The 22,468-nt window shown below is 50.5% G+C and overlaps 1 protein-coding gene across 1 annotated transcript in view; it reads left to right on the forward strand.

The window, feature by feature from the left end:
* The window catches only part of SLC37A1 (solute carrier family 37 member 1), a 67,576-nt gene that overhangs the window by 31,613 nt on the left and 13,495 nt on the right, over positions 1–22,468 (forward strand). The window contains exons 9-16 of the mRNA XM_037984851.2: positions 1,426–1,463; positions 9,156–9,236; positions 14,033–14,164; positions 17,127–17,217; positions 18,928–18,990; positions 19,819–19,904; positions 20,913–20,961; positions 22,068–22,141. Coding sequence (XP_037840779.2) covers positions 1,426–1,463; positions 9,156–9,236; positions 14,033–14,164; positions 17,127–17,217; positions 18,928–18,990; positions 19,819–19,904; positions 20,913–20,961; positions 22,068–22,141 — 614 coding nt within the window. The remainder of the gene's footprint in view (positions 1–1,425; positions 1,464–9,155; positions 9,237–14,032; positions 14,165–17,126; positions 17,218–18,927; positions 18,991–19,818; positions 19,905–20,912; positions 20,962–22,067; positions 22,142–22,468) is intronic.

Genomic DNA, 22,468 nt, shown 5'->3' on the forward strand with positions numbered 1-22,468 from the left:
GGACATGTGTGCTCAAGTCTCTCAAGGTGAAAGTCCTGGAAGAGCCATATCAGAGGGACCCCCTGGCTTGCCCCTGGGGGCATCACACTGTGAGTGGATACAAATGGGGTGAGTTGGCTGATGTCCTTTAAATTGGTGATCGCACATCACAGGTGGACCATTGGGACTGCCCAGCATGCCGACCACGTGTCCTTGGTCAGTGGCCTCGCCCTGTGGGCTGTGCCCAGGACAGGAGGGCAGCATATCCCGCAGCCAGCCGCGGACCTCTGGGTGCAGACCCACCTGGCCCTATGGCATGGGCGGGGCCTCGAGGCCAGCAGGAGTGTGCTCGGCGGCTGCATGCCTCTCCATGACGTCCCCCTGTGTTGTGTGGGATGGACGTGGCCGTGGGAAGCCTGCAGCCCTGGAGCTCAGCTTGGGTTGCAAGCCAGTAACCAGTTTCATCCAAGGTGATAAAGGTGCTGGGTAGTCAGGGGGGCTGCAGAGATGGAGCGAGAAGCAGTCGGGCTGGTTTCCCGCGGCACCTAGAGCCCTGGGGCTGACTCTGGGTTCCCACCTTGCTCAGGGCAGGTCGCTGGCGTCTGTGAAGGACAGGCTGAAGCCTCACTTCTGGTTCTGCTCCTTTTCAAGTTTCCTGCCTTCCTGGTGTTTACATAAAGATGTTTGTTCCGTATCAAGATAGATGTTTTATCTCCACTCATTTTTATTTCTAATGAATTTCATAACATGAAGTACCTCATTACAGACATTCTTCCAGCCTTGCTCCCCTGCTGTGCTTTTCCTGGTTTTGCTTTCCTTCTGGGGCTTGTCCTCTGAATGTCAATCATGGGCTTGTCCACACGGCGTCTGCATGCTCTGCTTGTGATTATTGGCCACGCTGGGAAGTATTTTCCATATTTAAAGTAGCGTTCGTGTTCACAGTGTTGGCATTGGCTGGCGGTGATCTGCCGTACCCACCTTGCACACAAGTGGGGTGCCAGGCCGGGTGACTGGGGACAGGCAGGGGCATGTGTGGGGTCGCTGGTGGGCCAGCCAAGCTGTGCCCTTGCCCTCACCTGCCATGCTATGGCAATGGCTTTTTTCTGAAATCAATGCCAATTTAGTAAAGGTATCAGATGGCATCTTATGTTTTATTAAATTTTATTGTGTGTATCTAAGGTATACAACATGATGTTACAGATACATAGAGAGAGTAAAAAGGTTACTAGTAAAGTGAAGCAAGTTAACAGCCATCGCAACTCACAGCCGCCCGCTTTTGTTTTTGTGGCACGAGCAGCTCACATCCACTCATTTAACGTGAATCCCGCATACAGTCCAGTTTCACCACCGGTGCTCCCGTGTGGCCCTGCCCTGGGGTCCCGTAGCTTACTTGGCATTGCCATGGTGGTAGACCTGCTCAGCCTGGACTCATGTTTACTCTTTCAGATCCGAAGGACGTCAGGTGCTCCTCCACCCTGCTGACGGTAAGGACCCTGTTTTCTTGTCCTCTTCTAGAACAGTGTGCAGTTTGCCAAGTGTTCTGACCACTTCCCCAGCCTGCTCCTGCCTTTGTGGTGTCAGACAGAAACACACAGGGTAGACAGAAGTCCCACCCTCAAAATATTGGCAGTTCTAGGAATAGAGAATATTCTGTTCTGGGTTTTGCTGATAATAACCTTATCAACAAAACCCAGACAAGAGGTTCGATGCCGTCCAGATGGAGGGCTTCATGCTAAGGGAAACCAAAGGCTGGGTCCTGGCCAGGCCTCCTCAGAGGTGGAGACCTCCTGGCTTCCCCAGGGGCCTCAGCGTGACTGAGGAAAAATGCACATGTCAGCTGGCTGCCATCACTTAAGTTGGTGGCTACACATCTCAGGTGGCTGAGAGGTCTGCCCAGCACGCCATTCCTTCCCTTCTTTACCCCTGCCCAGCTCAGCCAGTGTAGGCCCTGCAGGCAAGATTGCTAATCGTGTCAGCTGCCGTGAATGAGCCCTGCCCTAGCTGCCTCTGCCCACGGCCAGTCACCACTGGCCACTTTCCCACCTGGCTAAGGCCAGCCCTCCCGTGGTACCAGTCCCCTCCCTCTCATGGCCCAGGGCTTGTCTCCTGCAGACACACCCCCTGCCCCAAATATCATTCCTGGCACACTCATGTAGTACTGATGGCTGTCTTGGAAGGAAGTTCCTCTGGCTCTCATGCCTGCTCCCAGCTGCCCCACTCCCCATCTCCACTGGCATGACATCCCTCCTCTCTGCAGGCCACCGCCACCCCATGGTAACAGCCCATCCAGGTCCCAGCAACATCACCTGGCCACATGGGGAGGTCAGCTCTCCGGCCTCACCCTGCTGGACCTGTCACCCGCATCTGACCTGATGCTTCCCTCCCTCTGGGAAAGGCTCTCCTCCCAGGGCTAACATGCTAGTCACATCTGTGCCGAGTGTCAGACCCCAGATGTGGGGGTGCCCCCAGGCTGCTTCATGGCCTCCTCTCTCCTTGTCTGCCCGCTCCCTGCAGGAGAGCACGCCCGGGCTTTTTAGCGCCCCCAGGTGCGCTGATGTCGAGTCCCCATGCTGTCCCCAGAGTGACCCCTCCCCTGAACTCCACAATCTGAGATTTCACCGCCACTCAACCTTCCCACGGAGATGTCTGGGTGTCCTTCAGACAACACGACCAGAGATCTCTTGATTTTACCCCTGAACACACTGATCCCCCAGCATCCCCTGTCTCAGTCAGGAAGCTGCTGTCCACCCTGTGGACAGGCCAGACCCGAGAAGCCAGCCCGATGCCCTTTCAGCCCCGCACCCCATCCTTGGCCATGTTCTGTCAGTTCTGCTCTGTGAGGGGGTGTGGAATGGAAACACACTCACCTCCTCCACCTCTACCACCCTGGTCCCCATCTCCACCGTCAGCTCTCCCCCAAGCCACTGCCCATCACACCCGGGCCCCCATCTCCACCGTCAGCTCTCCTCCGAGCCACTGCTCATCACACCCTGGTCCCCGTCTCCACCGTCAGCTCTCCCCCGAGCCACTGCTCATCAAACCCTGGTCCCCATCACCACCGTCAGCTCTCCCCCGAGCCACTGCTCATCACACCCGGGCCCCCATCACCACCGTCAGCTCTCCCCCGAGCCACTGCTCATCACACCCGGGCCCCCATCTCCACCGTCAGCTCTCCTCCGAGCCACTGCCCATCACACCCTGGTCCCCGTCTCCACCGTCAGCTCTCCCCCGAGCCACTGCTCATCACACCCTGGTCCCCGTCTCCACCGTCAGCTCTCCCCTGAGCCACTGCTCATCACACCCTGGTCCCCGTCTCCACCGTCAGCTCTCCCCCGAGCCACTGCTCATCACACCCTGGTCCCCATCACCACCGTCAGCTCTCCCCCGAGCCACTGCTCATCACACCCGGGCCCCCATCACCACCGTCAGCTCTCCCCCGAGCCACTGCTCATCACACCCGGGCCCCCGTCTCCACCGTCAGCTCTCCCCCGAGCCACTGCCCATCACACCCGGGCCCCCGTCTCCACCGTCAGCTCTCCCCCGAGCCACTGCCTATCACACCCTGGTCCCCGTCTCCACCGTCAGCTCTCCCCCGAGCCACTGCTCATCACACCCTGGTCCCCGTCTCCACCGTCAGCTCTCCCCCGAGCCACTGCTCATCACACCCTGGTCCCCGTCTCCACCGTCAGCTCTCCTCCGAGCCACTGCTCATCAGCTTCCTAGAACGATGCACTTTACTCCCCAGAATCTCTTCTTCACACCTCACTTGCGGAGACTGTCCTGAAACAGATGTCAGAGCACATCAGCCCCTGCATAACACAGTCCAGTGGCTCCGTGTCACCCCATGTGAAATCCTCACCAGTTCATCTGGTCGATCTCTGTTACCCTCACAGAAAGGTGTGAGCCCCTCTGGCCTGGATCATCTCTGGGTCCTGGCGCCCGGAGCACCACCGGGCCTCGTGCAGGAGAGGGAGCCGGAGTCCTCTTTCTGTCTTAATACGTCGGGCTCCTGGGTATGATTCATACGGAAAGAAGGGTTCTGATACTTGATGACAAAAACAAAGAAACAAAATGAAAGTTGCAAACCAGTGCCTTCAGGAAGGTCAAACACCATATGATGTTTTTAAAACTATAGTTGATATTTTAAAATGTTTTTAAAAACCGTGTTCCTGCCACGAGCATGAATTTCAGTTTCCAAGCTTGTACAGTTGTGCTGTGAAGTAGCTTAAAGCTGCCTGGATCACCCGTCTCGAGACTGGGGAGAACTTCAGCACACACCTTCCGCCCTGGAACATCTTCTGCCCTCTAAGAAGAGCTTTTCCCACCCAGGGGCAGCCAAGCCTGAGGATAGGAAGCAGGCGTGCAGGGGGTTTGGGGGAGGGCGGGTCTTCCTCACACACAGCTTTAGGAATATGAGAACGCATCTAAGCGAGAAGCCTTGCTTCTGCTCCTTGTATGTACGAGTTTGGGGCTGAAGCCTGTGTTTCATTCTCCCTTTTCAAATCCTCTCCAAGCAGTTCACTGAGATCTAAGCGAGGGGCTTTGCTTCTGCTCTTTTGTGTGTATGAGTTTGGGGCCAAAGCCTGTGTTTCATTCTTTTTGTTCAAATCCTCTCCGAGCAGTTCACTGAGATCCCATGGTGCCCAGGTGTCCCCGACGTGCCATGGGGCAGATGGTCCAGAGAAACAGCTTCTCATCCTCTTTCCTCTCCGTGTTGGCTGGTCACAGAGGGAGAGATGACTGATATCTGGGGATATTTCATCAGCTTCTGCAAACAGCCCCAAAGTTCTTTTTCCTGCAGGAATGTTACCTGCTCTGTGCAGGACACTGACAAGACCCTTGTCACAGGCCTTCCCGAGGGAGCTGAGGGCAGTGTGGCCAATGTCCCAACAGCTGCTGTCTTGTAGTATCTTCCCTTTATCACAAATGGGCGCAAAATGCATTTGTAAGAGATTTCAGATATGCTGACTTGTTCTGGGAAGTTCCCATGTGGAAGTGTTATTTTTAGGATAAAGTTCTAATTTTTTCCAATATTTCAAAGTTTTTGTTATGGAGACTTTAAACATATAAAAAGGTAAAAATAACAGTATAATGAACTCCTCTGTACCCCATCACCCAGGTTTCCAACAGTTGGCCAATCTGACTCTATCAACGCCCCTTCTAATACTGCCCCTTCCCATCTCCTGCTGATGTATTTTGCAAGCAAATAGCAATCATCTTAATATTTTGTCTCTGACTACTTCAGTATGTTTCCAAAATATAAGGACCCTTTTATGTAAAACAAAATGTGATATACCATTATCACACTTAAAAACCAATGGCAAAGAATAGAAAAATAGTAGAAAAAAAATCAATGAAACCGAAAGTTGGTTCTTTGGAAAGATCAACAAAATTGATCATTCTGCACCTAGACTGACCAAGAATAAAGGAAGACTCAAATAACCAAAATCAGGACCAGGAAAGGTGGCATTTCTGCCACCTTTACCAAAATAAAATAGATTATGAGGGAACTATATGCCAACAAATTAGAAAACTTAGAATAAATAGAAAAATTCATAGGACAGAAACTACCAAAACTGACTCAAGAGAGAGAGGAAATCTGAATAGATCTAAAACAAGTAAAGAAGTTGAATTGTTAATTTTAAAATTTCACTCAAAGAAAAGCCCAGGACCAGATGGCTTTACTAGTAAATTCTGCCAAACGTTGAAAGAAGAGTTAATACTAATTGCTCACAAACTTTTTCAAAAAATAAAAGTAGGAGGAAACTTCCTAATTCATTCTATGAGGTATTATCGTAATAACAAAAGACTAAAACCTCTTAAGAAAACTGTACACCAGTATCTTTTATGAGTGTAGATGCAAAACTCAATGCCAGCAACCTGAATTCAGCCACCTACAAAAGGATTATGTACCATAATCAAGTGGGATTTATCCCAGGAATACACAGTTGGTATAACAGGTAATGTTAATGTAATACTCCATATGAATGGATAAAGGACAAAAGCTGCATGATCATCTTAGTATAAGCAGGAAAAACACTGGACAAAATCCAACACCCTTTCATGTGAAAACACTCAACAAACTAGGAACAGAAAGCAACTTCCTGAACCTGACAAAAGGCATCTAATGAAACCCACACCTCAGAGCTTAATGGTGAAGCAGATGCTTTCCCCCGAGATCAGGAACAGGACGAGGAGGCCTGCTCTTGCCACTTCTGTTTACCATCGTACTGCAGGCAGGATAGGCGAGAAAAGGATATAAACGGCACGCAGATTGGACAAGAAGTAAGACTAATTCTCTTTGCAGATGACATGATCTTTTATATAGAAAATCATAAGGAGTCCTCAAAAAAAATGGTTAGAGTGAATTAACAAGTTAGCAAGGTTGCAGAAAACAAGACCAGTATACAAAAATCAGTTGTATTTCTATAAACTAGCAATCAACAATCCGAAGATGAAACTAAGACCATTTCATTTACAATAGCATCAAAAAACATTATGCTAAGCAGAAGAAACCAGTCACAAAAGGTCACATATTATATGATTTCATTCATATGAAATGTCCAGAATAGGCAAACCTAGAGACAACAGATGAGTGGTTGTCAGGCACTAGGGTGGGAAGAAAGGGAGGATGACTGCTAATGGGTATGGGGTTTTTTGAAGGTGATGAAAATGTTCTCAAATTTTAGTGATGGTTGCAAAACTCTGAATTAAAAACCCCTGAATTGTGAACATTAAATAAGTGAATGGTACAGTATGTGAATTCTGTCTCAACAATGCTATTATAAATTTTTTAAATCTATAATCCTTTTTGTTATCACACAACTACTCAGTGGTCAGATCTGCTGATTGTCTCATAAACGATTTTGCACCGTGTTTAAGCAAGGCCTAGGCAAGGTCCACTTCTTGTGATTGGTGAATTTAATATGCCTCTTAAGCCTCTTCTAATTTATAAGACCTCAGTGTTTGGTTTTTTGGTTTGGTGTTATTCTCCTTTGAATTATTTTTGTCAAAATAAAAAATGGTCATTTTTTTCTGCCAAGTTTCCCACATTTGAGGCTTTGCTGACCTTGTGCCTGGGGTGTGTTCCACGTTTTCTCTATCCCCTATATCTCCTGTAAACTGGAAACCTTGATCGGATCCAGATTTGATTTTTCTAATTAGTTTTTGTTTCAAATGAATCACAATGAATATGAAAGAGAGTATTCAATCCTTTACCATTTGCCTTGAGTCTGAGGGTGCTAATAAGAATGTGTCTCTTTATGCTTCTGGCCTGTGCTATTGAAGAGCCATGGGGACTTGTTCTTTTGATCTATATTTGATTTCTAGGTTACTTAGGTTTAGGATATCTATTTTGTTCCCTAATCTAGGACCTCATTGGGTCCAAAACCCTGTATCAGTTGTGCCAAAATTAATGCTTTTTATTAATATCTTCATATTAGTTGGGGTTGTGTTCAGCAGCAAGCAATAGAAAAGCCCACAGGCAGTGACTAAAACCAGATTGGAAGGTATTTCTCTATTCTATTCAAGAAATCTAGAGAGAGCCAGCCCAGGATGATACGGGGTATGTGTGTTCAGTGTCAGGGACACGGACACCTCTTGTCTTTTCGTTCTTCCCCTGTGCATGGCTTCATGCCAAAGGTGATATATTCCAACCAATTAGAACAGTGCCTGGCACAGAGTTGATGCTTAATAATTATTTGTTGAATGAATGAGTGAATGATTGGTCAGTGGCTGCTGGAGCTCTAGCCATTACATCTGTATTCCAGCCAGCAGGAAGGAGGGAAAGGAAATTAGGGACAGGCCCCTTGCCTTTCAGGAGACTTCCTAGCATTTCCTAACATTATTTCTGCTTAGCTGACCACATCAAACTGAAAAGGAATTGTTTGATAGGCTTTACCTGAGGACCCACGTTCCTGGCTGAAAAGCAGAAAGAAGAGGGCCCAGGTAATGCTGGCGGCCTGTGCACGCTGCGGGGGGCCCAAATGCTGGGGAGCAGGCGCCCATCTCTGCTTCTGCCTGGAACGGTTGGAGGATGAACCGGCCAGATCATCACCCCTAGCCTGGCAGGCTTTGTGCTCCATCTGAGCACAAAACAAATGTATTTTTAAAGATAGTTTGTTACATTTTCAGGTAATAAGATCAGTAGTTTTTCTTAACCTTCAGAAACCTTTTCAGGGGAAATGCCTTGAAATGTAAAGGGTGGGATCTAACTGTGCATCTGAACGAAGTTTAACCCATGCTCTGTCTTCCCTGTGTTTCCCGCCATTTGGAGGCCTTGTAGATCTCTACTTGCAGATCTCACAGGTGGCGTGCGAGCCTGGTGGTTTTTTCTTCTCAAATGGATCCAGCACTAGTGCCAGAAACCTAAATCGCCTGGGCCTCTCTAAGCCTGAGAAATTGTTTTGTTATGATTTGTACTAGAGTGAATGAATAACATCTTTCTAAGTACAGACTAATTCCTTATTTTAAAGGAAGTTTGCTTAGACTATTTCTTAAAGAAAATGAAATTTTATCATTAGAGAATTTCAACAATTATTTTTATACCGTTAATTATCTTCAAAAGGGGTTCTACATAGAGCCCTATAGAAATAATGATTAGGAAATGGTACGTTTATTCTAGTGCCCAAGAAACTGCCTTCATTTCTTCACTTTTCACTTGGTAACAGGAGATAATTCGGAAATGATTTTGAGGTTTGGTGCTCTCAGCGCAGTCCTTCCACATCCCTACCCCCTAGCAGCAGGTGCACATTCTGGGGCTGTTGAGCAAGCCACACTCTCCTTCCGTAGGGAGGGTTTTCTTCCTGCAGGAGCAATCGACTGGCCTAGGGAGGGCAGGTGTTCCTCACATGTTAAACAGAAAGATGGCTCTGTGCCTTTTCATTTCAAAACCATTGAAACAATCTCACAGCCATTAAGAAAAGTTAATGGATATTTTTACATTTGGTTACACCTCTGTCTTAGCCCTTCCTTCAAGAGAGGATTTGATTTTCACATTCTATTATCTGAGAGTCTGGAGTGTTGAGACCAACCATTACTCTGTTTAAATCAGTTGTCTTATGTCCTCTTGGTAGCTTTTTTGGGACAATAGTAAGTATCCTTGCTACAGTAAAGCCAGGTTTAATTTCTAGCTGTTGAATCAGTATTGCTCTAATGAAACTTTTTTTTTTCCCCAGCACTCAAAAGGCTCTGAGAATGGTACAAACAGATTGAGACTCCAGAAGCAAATCTTGAAGACCGAAAAGAACAGGCCTCTGGTAAGTCACACACACTTCCTAGAATGTCGGAGCTGCAGGAAAACTCCTTTGAACCTCGTCAGCTCTCTGTCCCTCTGCCTATGTGACGTGTGTCACAAACATCCAGGTCTTAAAAAAATTAGGTCTCATTGAATTTCTTCAGTAAAATTTGAGTTTGCCCTTATTGGCTTTCTTTGGATTTTACACTTAACCAATTCATTCATTCAGCAGCTCTGCAGCTTTCAATGTCCCAGGCACTATTCCAGGTGTGGGGGGTGGTGCTGGTGCAGACGGAAAGCAAGCAGAGACGTCCCCCAAGCGGTGCCAAGTACAAGGAAGACAGACTGAGCAGGCTCTATTTTCGGCTGGCCTTGGGTAGGCTTCCCTAGGCAGACAGTGTTGGAACAGAGCTGTGAGAGACTGGAGAGTCTGCAGGTGCCTGAGCACAGAGGGTGTCAGGGTGAGGGGCGCATGGTGGCTTGGCCACATGAGGTGCACACAGAAAACTGACATCATGCGACCAAGAAAAGGTAAGGAAGAAGCAGGTAACAGAAAGAGGCATCTCCCCTTCCCCCGTGTCACAGATGAGGAATTCGGGACACAGAAATGCTAAGTTAATCTGCCTTGTCATCTGCAGTGGGGAGCCCTCAGTGCAGGCTCTGCCACCCCTGGCACCTGAGCCTCCTGTCCCCTACCCTTCCCATCCTCGATCCTTGTAGAAGCTCCTCACGTTGCTGCTGCTTAGCTGACCACACCAAGACACAGCAGGCATTTTAAATTTGAGTTTAATCATTGAAGTTGTAAGCTGTTCTCTTTCTAAATCAGGGTTTTTGTTTTGGTTTGGTTTGGTTTGGTTTGGTTTTTTGTTTTCTTTTGAGACAAGGTCTTACTCTGTCACCCAGTCTGGAGTGCAGTGGCACACGATCTTGGCTCACTGCAACCTCCGCCTCCTAGGTTCAAGCGATTCTCCTGCCTCAGCCTCCCAAGTAGCTGGGATTACAGGCACCCATCACTACCTCTGGCTGAATTTTATATTTTTTAGTAGAGACAGGGTTTCACCATGTTGGCCAGGCTGATCTTGAACTCCTGACCTCAGGTGATCCACCCACCTCGGCCTCCCAAAGTGCTGGGATTACGGGCGTGAGCCACCATGCCTGGCCTCTAAATCAGGTTTAACCTTCTACAGACACAGGGCCTCCTCTGGGAGAGGGCTCCCTCCGGCATGTGTGAGGGGCTGCTCTCCCTACCTTTTAAATCAAATGGCTTAAAGGATTAATGTACTATACATGCGTCTCACTTTTTTATTGACTGGGGAAATTTATTTGTGGTGGCTGAAATATTAGAAAAGGGAAAAATTATGTCTCATGCATCTGGGTTCTTGGATTTTAAGGAGATTGCAGGCAGTGACTAATTTAACCAAAATGCTTTAAAATCTGTACTACTGAATTCACATTTAAACAAATCATGTCCCAGTCAGTGTCCAAAAGACTGTGGCCCCTCTCTGATGATACTGAAGCCGGCCACCTGCTCTGAATCAAGACCACAGGCCCTTTCTTCTGGTGCAGTAACTGACCCATAAAACTAGCCGTGGCTTCTGGGTATAGCTTCTCTCTTTCCTTTTCCGGCCCTTCTAAGAAAGGCTGTTTACGAACTTGCTGTCAAGGAGCCAGTTACGTAAGTAAAGGCACTGGCAGGCCTTGTTTCAGGCTGAGGATGATGCTTCAGATGACCACGACCGGGCACGTGCTGGCCGCGCTTGCGTGGCACCCCCTTTCGGCAGGCCTGCTATTACATTTGGGTCAGGGTCAGCGGGGAGAGTGCCCCGCGAGGTTGGCTGGACACCCTGGATGTCTCCTTTCCCAGAGTGACCACTGGGCCCCTGACCTCCACTCCTTTTCAGACAACTGCTAAATTATGTCACGTGGCAAGCACTTTCTCTGTGGCCTCGTGAAGAGACGTGTAAAGAAAGCTGCGGGGTGGGGAGCAAATGTGGGAAAGAGAACGAGGCTCTGCTGTCACTTGGCCATGTGGCAAGCCCACAAGTCCCCGTGGGCATTTTAGAGGATTGTTTTGGGGACGGTCGCACTTGCCGTCCCTGTAGTCACTTGTCACTTTTCCTCCTTGACGTCTCTGAGGATCCTTCTGATTGACTGTGGCTCAAGAACTGTTGGGCCCACCAAACACGGCATGAACGCCGAGTGGGTATTTGGAGGTTGAATGTGACTCCGCCGTGCACTTTGCACGCCAAGTGGGGACTCCACAAATCTCTCTGCGATGGCCTTTCCTAAGGGAAGCTGCAGACAGCATCGGGTAGCAGGGTGAGCTTAGCATTTTTGGATAGAGCGGTCATTATTACACAGTCCCCCCATGCACATCTGTGTGGATTTTTGTTGTGCGTGTGTGTGTGTGTGTGTTTTAGTAGAGGGAGCCCTTTTCTCTTTGAAAGTGTAAGCCCTAAGCATGGAGTGCACTGGCCACAGAAGCCCCCACACCCGCCGGGGGCTCCACAGATCCCATCTGGGGCTCTTGGGACACAGACTGGAAACTGCTTGTTTAGAGGCAGAGGTGCCTCTTGGCCTCCAGCCTTGTCTTGGTCCACCCGGTGGCTTCTTGTTTGCTATGTAAGGAGGAGGCAGCAGCAGCCCCTGTTTGTTTTGGAAAACCAGCCATGGCCCCACACTGTCTTTCTCATCTCCTCCAGAAGCAAACAACTGGGGCGTGGTGGCTGCAAGTCCTGTTTAAGATGAGTGGGTGTGAGCACAGGGCCTGCTCTCAGCAGAAACAGCCTTCTGTCTGTCTAGGGGGCTCCTTGCTCCTTAGATAAGGAGCAGAGGGTCTGTGTCTGTGGCTTTAAACCAGCCCAGCAAGTGGACCCTGGAGCACTTCACAAATCCTGCAAGGGCCGTGGGTGGCCCTTGGGCATCTGGGTCCTACCTGAGGCTAGGTAGATCTTCTGTGTCGACCTGCAGTCACTTCTCAGTGGGTCAGAGGGTGCGCTTCTCCTGCCTAAGCGGCCTCTTTCCACTTGACTTTTCTCCAGCTGGTTGCATTTCACCCACTGCTTAGCCTGTTTCCTACAGAACAGCCTGCGAAGTCCTGTAGCCCTCAGCTTGCTATGAGTGGAACTCGCCTGGGGCTGCCCCAGGGGCTGCTTCAGCTGGGCTGGGGGAATTCGGGGCTTCTCAAAGCCTCCCACAGAAGATTCCAGTGTTTAGCCACAGTAGAGCATTACTGATTCAGTTTCCTAAACTGGACGATTAGCAGAACTCATGAGAGAAAAGTTTATTCTGAAACTCAGTCGCCATTCTTTGTTTTCACATGCCGTGATGGAATTATCATCGGAAGCATGTTAGGCATTTGCACTCAGGCTTGTCATCTTCATTCCAGAGCACCTGACTATGTGGCCACATGTGAGTATCTTCATCAGAGACCCGCTCTCCATGCCAGAGTCCTAACCGTGAAGCCGGGCTTCCTGGGGGACGTAGATACTGAGCTGCCCCTGAGGCCACCCGCTGGGTGCCCACACTGGGCTGCACTCAGTCCCACCTGCCACCCGGTTTCCAAATTTCTTTTTTCCACTGGAAGAAAATTATAAATATCAAGGGACAGGGGAATGTGGAATACATTACCATTTTCTTTCTTTCTTTTTTTTTTTAATTAAACTACATTTTTAGTCCAACTTAAAACAGGTTATAGTGAGATAAGTACCACAAGGCTGTTTGATTTTGTGAAAGGTCTGAGATACATAGAAACATTTCTTTGTAAGACCTTGAACCTCATAGTTCATTCATGAAGAACATTTTTATTTTATTTTCATTCTTTTTTGAGACAGGGTCTTGCCCAGGCTGAAGTATAGCCCCACAATCACAGCTTACTGCAGCCTCAACCTCCTGGGCTCAAGTGATCTTCCTGCCTCAGCCTCCAGAGCAGTTAGGACTATAAGCGCATACCACCACATTCCACTATTTTTTTTTCCCTAGAGATGAGGTCTTATATGTGGCCCAGGCTAACATTATTTTTATGTTATTCTTGCTCTGACTTGAAATCCCACTGTTGGTTGGGGATCACTCTTCTTTGCTTTAATGAATGTACACTTTGTCCTTTAGGAACATCTAGACGATCAGAATTCATAAATATCAGAATAGGTGTATTTTAAAATAATGTTGGTGTATTTTAAAATAATGTTTCTGGTCATATATGGCCATTGTGAGCTCCTAAAAAATACACGATCATGTAAAGAAGTTCTTATTAGCATTTTGATAAAAATTACACATAATTCTACCACTCAGTGACAAGCATTGTTGGCTTAGATTTTAGCTGCTTTCTTTCTAGAAATAGATCCTATAGTTGCCTACTTATATATGTAGATATTTAAACATTATTTGAGGTTATAATGACATGCAGTTTTGAATGATGTGTTATTTAATGTGTCATAAGCATTTTCCTGTCATTAAAATCTCCCAACCTTTTTTTTGGCAAGATGTCATTTGTATGGATGTATTTGAATTTTCTAATTTTTCTCGATGTGACATCCATTTTACTTTATACGTATTTTTTTACTTTTCAAATTATTTTTTGCAAATAGATTCCTAGAATTTCTGGTTCCGAGGATGTGTGTACCTAGCTGTTCATGAAAATGCATGAATGCTAATCATTGTAACGCAGCGGCCACGTGGGAATGTCACCCAGGATGTCGCCAAGGCAGTGGAAGAGAGAGCCGCCAGGCACCCTCGTCATTAGGAAGCCTGGCCCCACTTCACCCAGACTGCCCGGCTGGTAACACTTTTCCCTTTTGTTCCCAATGGATTTGCCTCCAGGACCCCGAGATGCAGTGCCTGCTGCTCTCAGATGGGAAGGGCTCCATCCACCCGAACCATGTCGTCATTCTCCCCGGGGACAGCGGGAGTGGCACAGCCGCCATCAGCTTCACAGGAGCCTTGAAAATTCCAGTAAGTAAACGTGCCCAGGAGGAGTTTCAGAAGTTTCAGAAAGGGCTGCTGCGCTGGCTGTGGGAAGTCTGGTCAGTTGATGATTAAGCTTACAAAGAGATCTGTGGTTATGGAACCCGGGGATTCGAATCCGTAGCCAAAGCCCAACGCTGCACACTGGTAGTTTCAGGACTGAATATGTCTGCAGTGATACTTGGTTTGCCTCATACCATGTTGAAATTTTTTTTGAAATTCGTTTTCTTCATTTAGAAATTCAGAAGGTTCATAGAAAAATGGGGCTCCCTGCCTTCACTGGAAAAACGGAAAGCCTGGCGCCCTGGGCCTGCCCCCACGTGACAGGTTGGGGAACTGAGGCCCTGACTACTGTGCCACCTGGCCCCTGTGGCCCGGCCCCTCCCTGGTACACTTGCCCTCCCACAGGCCTTGAGTGTGAGCCCATGGGAGGCACTGTCACTGAGTGCCGTGTCGTGGCCTTCACAAGCCTGGCTGGATTCTCTTTCCCTTTCAAGTGCCTTTGGGCCGGGTGCGGTGGCTCACGCCTGTCATCCCAGCACTTCGGGAGGCCGAGGCAGGTGGATCACCTGAGGTCGGGAATTCAAAACCAGGCTGGTCAACATGGCAAAACCCTGTATCTACTAAAAACACAAAAATTAGCCAGGCATGGTGACAGGCGCCTGTAATCCCAGCTACTTGGGAGGCTGAGACAGGAGAATCGCTTGAACCCAGGAGGCGGAGGTTGTGGTGAGCCAAGATCACACCACTGCACTCCAGCCTGGGCAACAGAGTAAGACTCTGTCTCAAAAAAAAAAAAAAAAAGTGCCTTCAGTGCCTGATTGCCCGTGCGTGGTGAGCAGAGGATGCCAAGAGTGAGAGGGAGGATGCAGGGACCAAGGGAAGAACAAGCAGCACAGGCGGGAGAAGCCTTGGAGTCAGAATCTGGACCGGGCTGGTCCTCGCTGGCACTGCTGGCCTTGCCTCCAGACTAGAAGGGCGCCACCGTGCCCCGCAGTGGGTGATCAGTCTTGAGGATGAGCTGACTTGGAGCAGATGAGCGGGACGGACACTGTAAGGAGATTTCTTGCTGCTTTTTCAGTTTTTATTACATTCATGGACTCCCTCAGCAGAGAATCTAAGGAGCCGTGCGCAGGGCGTGGAGAGGCTGTGTTCTTCCGATGGGGGCAGAGAGCCGAGAGCAGGGGCACAGGAGGGAGACCAGACCCTGCCATGTGGGCTGGGCAGGCTGCCGGGGGGACTGTCCAGGCCGTGCCCTCCAGCACTGACAGCCAGAGCACCACGAAGCAGACACAGCTCTCACTTGCTGACACGACCTAGAGAAAGGCAGAGGGTTGGGGGCACAGGCCTGAGGCCCCTCAGCAGGTCAGGGCTGGAAGCATAAGCAGTGCAACCCAGACCTCAAAATCATATCACAGAAATTAAAGACTGGGGAGAACCTGGACTTCAGAACAGAAAGTATTCCAGTGCCCAGGAGAAACTGGGCCTGCAGAGGCAGACCCTGGAGCCAGAGTTCAGCCAGAGGAGAACATCCCAGCCCAGGCTGGACACCAGTTCATGGGGAAAGGGCTGTGCATGCCAGCCTGTGGAAGCTGCTAGGTTTAAGTCAAAAGATTTGTTTTTAATTGTGTCCTTAATAACAACTAGTGACCTTTTCTGCTATACCTTCCTCTGTAGCTATCCCCAAATACTTGTACTAAAGTAGGGTGCACACTAGTTATAAAAATACAGGTTTTTATGTAGTGGAGCTATAGACAGTATGGCCTTCAGAGGCCCGGCTCAAGCCTCCCCCTGCCACCACCAAGCTGAGTGTTCCGGGCAAGTGTGGCGCACTGTGAGCCTCCATGTCCTCATCTGTCACATGGGCTCCATTCCTGGGGTAATACCGTACGTTGTTCTGAGGATGAAGTGAGGTCATTTAATGACTGCTAAGCACAATGCCAGGCCCATGAAAGGCATACGGTAAATTACACGCACACATCCTCATCAATTGTGAAGACATCAACTCGTTTCATTTTAGAATGACTTGGCGAAGTGGAGCGCTGGGTTCCCCCGGCCCCCGTTTTGGTTGATTTTCAGTGCACAGACAGCCGGGGGATTCAGCACCACAGTGTTACTGGATTTCTCACTCCAAATTTTCAGATGGCCTCTGGAATTTTTATCTCACAAGTGCCACCTCTTTCTGAAAGTAGATATAAAACAAACACAAACAGGCGTTTTACAGAACCCACCACTCGATTTCCTCACTCGTACCTACGTGTCTCTTTGCATTGTTTTCCCTGGTGCGGACTGGTTTGTGGTACTCACAGGCGGGATGCAGTAGCCTGTATGCCTGTGTGCGGACAGAATGGTCGGAACTGTTTGATCTGTGTGTTTCCAGATGACTTTATAATTTACAGCGATTTCAGTTCCAGGGAAGAAGAAGGAGCCATTCAGTACTCAGTCCACTGCGCCCGGCTATACGAGAACTCCTTTAATAGCTAAGTTTTCCAGCCGATGTCATTTGAAAATCAAACCCGTACATGTTTTCATTGACTCTACTCTGATGTAAAGACACTGGGTTTTGATCCTAAAAGGTAGTCTCCATTTCAAAATTCAGAAATTTCATAGATAAATAGGGCTTCCCGTCTTCACTTGAAAAGCAGAAAATCTGGCCAAACTGGGCCTGCACCCCATGTGACAGTAGAGTAGCTGCAGCTGTGGCCCCACCCCTGTCAGGGTCCTGCCCCTCCCTGGTGCACCTGCTGGGGTGAGTGCCCCACAGTTCGCGCATCCTCACTACACCACACAGCAGTGCAGCACCCTCCCCACTACGTGTCTGGAGGTGCTAAAGCCAGACCAAAGACAGGATGTCTTTGTGGGAGCGAAGTCATATTTAACTCTGTTGCATATTAACACACACCTGCTGGCTCCACATTTGGAGAAGACGCCCGACCGCTCTCTCTTTCAGGGCGTGATAGAGTTCTCGCTGTGTCTGCTGTTCGCCAAGCTGGTCAGCTATACTTTCCTCTTCTGGCTGCCCCTGTACATCACGAATGTGGGTGAGTATCCACTGCTAGAACACGTTAAGTTCCGCACACTCACTGGGATCTGAACTCTCTTCTATGGGCTGGTTTCTAGAGTCTTGGAAACACAAGGTCACGAAGGGTGATTTGAGAGGCACACTTTTGAATAAAGTACTATGATGAAACATAGGCTAAAAAGAATTCAAATATGCAAACTGTATTGCCATAATGGTAACCTTTATGGGGCTTAAAGGTTGACACGTTCTATCCCAGCTAGGGCTACCAGTTCATGAGGTACTTCCTGCTCTGGGGCAGCCTGCATTTAAATGTGGGCTACACTGAACTTTGGATCATAGCAGCCAGTGAGCAGAAGCAAGGCCTCTGGGGACCTGAGAGAAGAAATCCCTGATACTCTGACCTGGAAATGGCTTCTGGGAGATAACTTCTTATTTTTGGCAGGGCCAACAGTTTGCTTTACGTTTCGGAAGCCTCGCGGTGGCTGCAGCTCTAGATTATGAGAAAACATGCCAGTGAAATAGTAACATGCTCCCCCATGTCATGTGTGACCACAGGACAGACGAGGGGATGAAGAGTGCTTAAGGGAAGGGGCCGTTGAGTGGGGAAACCAGAACCCTGGCTGAGAGGAAGCAGGGATGGGCCAGGAGCACATGGAGGGCTCTTTGCCCAGGGAGCCAGAGAGAGTGAGAGGAAGGAGAAGACAAGAAGACACCAGGCCGTCAGGAAGGGGCAGGATCCAGCGATGTCTCAAAGAGGAGGCATTAGAGAATGGGGGAGGCTGAGGAGCGCAGACCACCTTTTCTGGGGATGCAGATCCCACCAGAGGAGAACGCTGGCAGCACGAGGCTGGAAGCTGAATACCCCAGGAGGGAAGTTGAGGAGGTGGTGTGGGGACTGTCCCACAGCCTAGCAGGGACAGGGCCTGCCCAAGGGCCAGTGAGTGGGGAGGCAGCAAGGAGCGCCCTCGGATCCTGGGGTTCTTTCCCTGCCTCGTGACCCCCGCCTCACTTCGGCCGGTGAGCTGCACACAGCCTGGGTCTTCTTTCTCCCTTCTTCCCCTGTGGTTGCAAAAGGGGCGACATTCTCAGGACTTGAGTCTTGAACTGCTGGCATTTCCAGTTTGTTTGAAAAAAGCAAAGTTTCCTGTCCGTGCCATTGATGATTCAGAAAGGCCGGGTTTGACCCGCAGCCCCAGATGCCGCCCAGTCTTCTTTCTCACGCGTGGCTGGCTCAGTCCACCTTAAAGCCCAGTCTCCTTTCTCACGCCCAGCTGGCTCAGTCCACCTTAAAGCCCAGAACTTGTACAAAATCTAGTGGAGGGCACCCTGAGCTGGTGCTGGGAGGCCTGTGTGTCCTCATCTGCAGCTCTAAAGTCATGTGGTCAGACAGCACATGTGACAGGACGCTCGAGCACCCAGGCTCCTTCCACACCCCTACTTCTGTCCTGTGTTAATCTAGCTTCATGGCGGAGGGGCCCCTGGGGGGCCTCTGAACCAAAGGTGGGATACTTAGACTGAGCAGAGGAAAGCCACGGTTTTTGGTTAAGAGTGTTTTCATCCTTTCTATGTTATTTGTTTTTTAAATCTGAGTTAACTGCTAATTGCTCCTTGGTGTCAATCAAGCTTATGGAACCGGAGTCTCGTGCATGGATCCTGTTCTGCCGTGGTGTGTCACTGTGATGCATGAAAGAGATCCTCATTGTTTCACACTCCGTTGTCATTTTAATAGATCACCTTGATGCCAAGAAAGCTGGGGAGCTCTCCACCCTGTTTGACGTGGGCGGAATCTTTGGTGAGTTCATTAAGACATGTTCTGCTGCAGCAATAATTTCACAAGGCGCATGATCCCTGAGCTGATTCGCTGCTCAGAGGGAGCAGGGTTCCCCAAGGTCTCATATCTCCTGAGTGGACCCAGCCCAGGAGGGTTAGGCCGTCACCTGCGGGTGGTCCTATGGTCTCCCCTCCCTCCCCAGGGCCCTGACTCTGCACTTGAACAGCTTCCCTCAGAAACAGCATGCCAGCTGGGCTCAGGGGCTCATGCCTGTTATCCCAGCACTGTGGGATACCGAGTTGGGAGGATCGCTTGAGCTCTTTTTGTTATGAAGACTAACCTGGGCAACATAACAAGACCCCTCTCTACAAAAAATAATAATAACTGGGCGTGGTGGCTCGAGACTATGGTTCCAGCCTTGGGAGGCTGGGATGGGAGAATGGCTTGAACCTAGGAGGTTGAGGCTGCAGTGAGCCATGATCATGCCATTGCACTCCAGCCTGGGTGACAGAGTGAGACCCCATCTCAAAACTAAAACAAAAAAAAAAGCAGCAGCATGCGTCCTGGGCAGGTGACAGACTGGCCACCTTAGTACCGCGATAGGTAAAGGGGCTTCAAGACTGGTCTAAAACCTGAACTCACAGATGTCTCCAAGACTCTCACATCTGACCACAACCAGTGGAGGCCTGTGGGGAGGTCAGGCCTGTGAGAAGCCTGCCTGCCTGTGATGCATGGAGAGAGGGGCTTGGGAAAGGAGGAGGCCGTTCTCCGGGCTCCTGCAGTTCTGCTTCCTCCCCGTGGGCTCATGCCCTGGGACGTCAGCGCCTGAAGCCCGCCTCTCCGTTGCAGGTGGGATCCTGGCAGGTGTGATCTCAGACCGACTGGAGAAAAGGGCCTCCACCTGCGGCCTGATGCTGCTGCTCGCAGCCCCCACGGTCAGCCCTGCTGCCTTCCCTGGGCCCCAAAGCCTGCAGACAGTTCTCCACTGTCCTCCCCACCAGCCAGCATCCTCTCCTATCTGTCCCATGCTCCACTTTCCTAACAAGCCCACTTCATTCCCTCTCGTGCCTCCTGTCCTCTGACCCCTCCCTCTGCACCTGCGGGCCTCCACCAGGCTCCCTCCCCCACATGCACAGCTGCTGCTGGTTCAGCATGGGCTGTGCGCAAGCTGCTCCTCACTTTGGGGTGCCCCCTTGCCCCAGACAAGCTCTTGCCCATCCTTTGGGATCCGCGATACCTCCGCCACCTCTTAGGCATCGTTGACCCCTCGTTGTGGCACATGGTGCATAGCACTTTTCAAGCATTTGGAGCTCCTGACCTTGGGCAGTGACAGCCCTCTCTGTGCCCCAGTTCCCTCATCTGGAAAATGGGATGTCAGTAGCACCATCTTGCCGTGGGTTAGAAACAATGCACATCCTTCCTCACTGTTTTTATCATCGTAACATTAGAGGTAACAGGCTTGCCAGTAGACGCTGTAGCTCTGCACGTCTGCCTCTCCAGTAGCTCCAGAACAAGGGCTGACTTTCAGCCATCTTGGGGTCCTGGACGTGGCCCAATACAGACCCTGAAAGAATGCTGAGTGAAGAAATGCCTGGGTGGGCCCCTTGCTGCCATCGGGGGTGGGAAGCCTGAGGACCTGGCAGTCAGACTCTCAAATCAAATCAGGAGCTCCGGAAGACTGCCCTTGGCTGGGGATGTAGAGTGGGAGCACCCTGCAGATTTCCCCAGGTCGCCCGGAGTGCTTGGTCCAAGGCCCTCGTGGTGGGGACAAGGCCCAATGCCTGAGACGGGAGGGGGCGTGGCCGTCACTCTTTTTCAGGGGTTTCCACTCTTGGGATGGCTGCCTGAGAATCACCCGCCGGGCTTTTGAGAAGTAGGTTTCCAGCCATCTCGTGCTGCCTGCAGCCAGCCATAGCTTTGACCTTGTGTCTTGATGTCCACAGCTGTACATCTTCTCCACCATCAGCAAGATGGGGCTCGAGGCCACCATCGGTGAGTATGGAGGCCTTCCTGCTTTTCTTTCACATACGTTTTTAAAGTTCACACAACTGGCAAGATGAAATATTAAAATCAACAGGTGCATTGAGTTGGTTTAACTGGAGCACATGGTGTGGCTAAAATTGTCCCGTGTCCTTCTTCGGGTGAAGCCATCTGGAGAGGCCAGGGTCTCCTCTCCCCAGCGCAAGGCTTGCCGGTCTGCGGGTTTCAGTGTGAGCCGGGAGAGTGCGAGCCTGGTTTGGGGCAGTGGCCCTGGGCACTCAGTGGAGAAGCCAGAGGTGACCTTGAGGTCAGCCCCTCCTGAGGCCTCGGTGGGGCTGCAGCAGCCTGCGACCTGCAACCTGCACCCCTGGTGGTGAGAGCAACCCAGTCTAGCCGTTGGGCCGTGTCAGGTAGCCAGGAACCTGGCAGTGTGACCTGAGCAGGGTCCGGCTGGGAGCCATGGCAAGTGGCCCCCCCCAGCCACCTCCTCCCAGCTTTGCCAGCTGCCCTCCAGGAGTGGTTGCATAAACTTGGAGGACTATCTTGAACACGCTGCAGGCCATGCTATCAAATTATGCCTCCAGCACTTAAAAGTATGCTTTCTGTCCTAACGAGCCAGCAGTGGGGATGTGTGTGGTCCCCTTAAACATTATCCAAAAGGCAGCTTGCCCACAGGAGAGGAAGCGGGGTTTCCTGTGACCCCTCAGGCCAGAAGCTTCCTCACCTGAGTGTGAGCCTAGAGGAAAGTTTAGGAAGCGACGTGGTCCAGGGAGAGGGTGGGAGTCTGCCCTCAGCGAGCACCACAGCAGCAGTGGGTGAGGAGAGGCAGGCCTTTCTGCCGCAGATGAAGCAGGGGCCAGCCCAGGCCCGGGGTCAGGCCCGGGGTGCAGCCTGTGCTCACTCCCTTGTGGCGGCAGCTGCTGCCCTTCAAGGGTGGATGAGCCTGAGTCTTAGGGAGGGTACGATATGCTTTAGCGCCTTACTAGACAAGTTTAGAGGAAGCTGTTTCTGCTGCACCCCCTCCCTGTGCTCCCCAGGAGCCCACCTCGGGCTGCTCCCATGCACGCGGGGCTCTCTGGAGGACGCGCTTCCATTCTCTGCCCCTCTGCCTCCCACAGCCATGCTGCTGCTCAGCGGAGCCCTGGTCAGTGGGCCCTACGCGCTCATCACCACCGCTGTCTCTGCCGACCTGGTGAGTAGAGCTGGGAGAGACGCTGGCCCTGTGGGCACCCCGCCATTTGCCATTCATGACAAAAGCGGCCTCCATTACCGTTAGTAAAACCGTATTTGCAGAAGCACGTTTTTGGCAGCTCACCTACATCTGTGGTCTCCAGCCTTCCTGCACCTGCCCCCCTCCTCACGCTTCTAGAATCACGGGCAGGTTGGCGCGAAACTCACCGCTCAGCACAACAAAAGGCTCTTGGGCGCCATCCTCATGACTCAGGCGCCTTTTCACTCCAAGGGGGCAGGGGAGGGGTCCTGTCCTGGAGACCTCTGCAGAGAGAGAGGGGCTCAGCCG

Source organism: Chlorocebus sabaeus, chromosome 2 (assembly GCF_047675955.1).
Source record: "Chlorocebus sabaeus isolate Y175 chromosome 2, mChlSab1.0.hap1, whole genome shotgun sequence".
Lineage (NCBI taxonomy): Eukaryota > Metazoa > Chordata > Mammalia > Primates > Cercopithecidae > Chlorocebus > Chlorocebus sabaeus.